The 838-nt window shown below is 66.8% G+C and overlaps 1 protein-coding gene across 1 annotated transcript; it reads right to left on the reverse strand.

Annotated features, from left to right (window-relative positions):
* Positions 1 to 225: 225 nt before the first annotated feature.
* On the reverse strand, positions 226 to 614 carry ETH_00039285 (uncharacterized protein; the record flags this gene model as incomplete). The annotated part of the gene is made up of 1 exon (XM_013375262.1): positions 226 to 614. A coding segment is annotated over one exon (389 nt), but the record flags the coding sequence as incomplete, so codon positions are not given.
* Positions 615 to 838: the final 224 nt, after the last annotated feature.

The raw sequence follows: 838 nt of genomic DNA on the forward strand, positions 1-838 counted from the left end.
TCGCTGCTGCGCTGCAGGTCTTCTTCTGCTGCTGCTGCTGCTGCTCGTCTGGGCGGGTCCACAATGCCCCAGAAGAGGGCGTTGGTGGCTGCTGCTGCTGCTGCTGCTGCTGCTTCGCCTGCTGCTGCAGTTGCTGCCATGACTGCTGCTTCGCCCCGCAGCAGCAGCGGCGCGGGGAAGCTAAGAGGAGACACACGAGTAGCAACGCTGCAGAGCAGCAGCAGCTCATTGACTGCAGCAGCAGGCGGCAGCGGATAGCCCAAGTGCTGGCAGCGCAGCGGGAGGCCGAGCTGCTGCTGCAGGGACCTCCGCCGCTGCTGCAGCAGCAGCAGCCTGCGGCGCAGCTGCTGCTGCACTTCCACCCAGCTGCAGCCGCCTCCCTCCGACGCCCCTGCTGCTGCTGCTGCAGCAGCAAAGAGGGAGGGGGCGCCGCGGAGCCCCCAGGCGCCCGGGGGGACGTGTGCTGTTGCTGCAGCTTGGATCGCCGCTGCTGCTGCTGCTGCTGCCGGCGGGTCTGCTGCAGCAGCAAGCGCGCTGCTGCGCTGCAGCGCCTGCTTGAGCAGCAGCGTGGCAAGGGAGCCCGGGAGGGAATCCACGAGCAGTAAATTGGTGGGCTGGCAGCAGTAAGGACAAGGCAGCTGCTGCTCTCCAGCAGCAAAAACAGATTGCTGCTGCGCTTTGCTGTAGCGCAAGTAACACTGCAAATGCATGCGGTGTCCGCAGCAGCGGAGAACGAGGCCCTGGTGTACAGACAGTGGGGAGAGCAGCACGGGCTTCTGTTCCCCGGTGACGCCTCCGAGCCAGCCGCTGCCGCCGCCGCCGCCGCTGCTGTTTCTTC

Source organism: Eimeria tenella, genomic scaffold, assembly GCF_000499545.2.
Source record: "Eimeria tenella Houghton genomic scaffold, Eth_scaff2617, whole genome shotgun sequence".
Lineage (NCBI taxonomy): Eukaryota > Apicomplexa > Conoidasida > Eucoccidiorida > Eimeriidae > Eimeria > Eimeria tenella.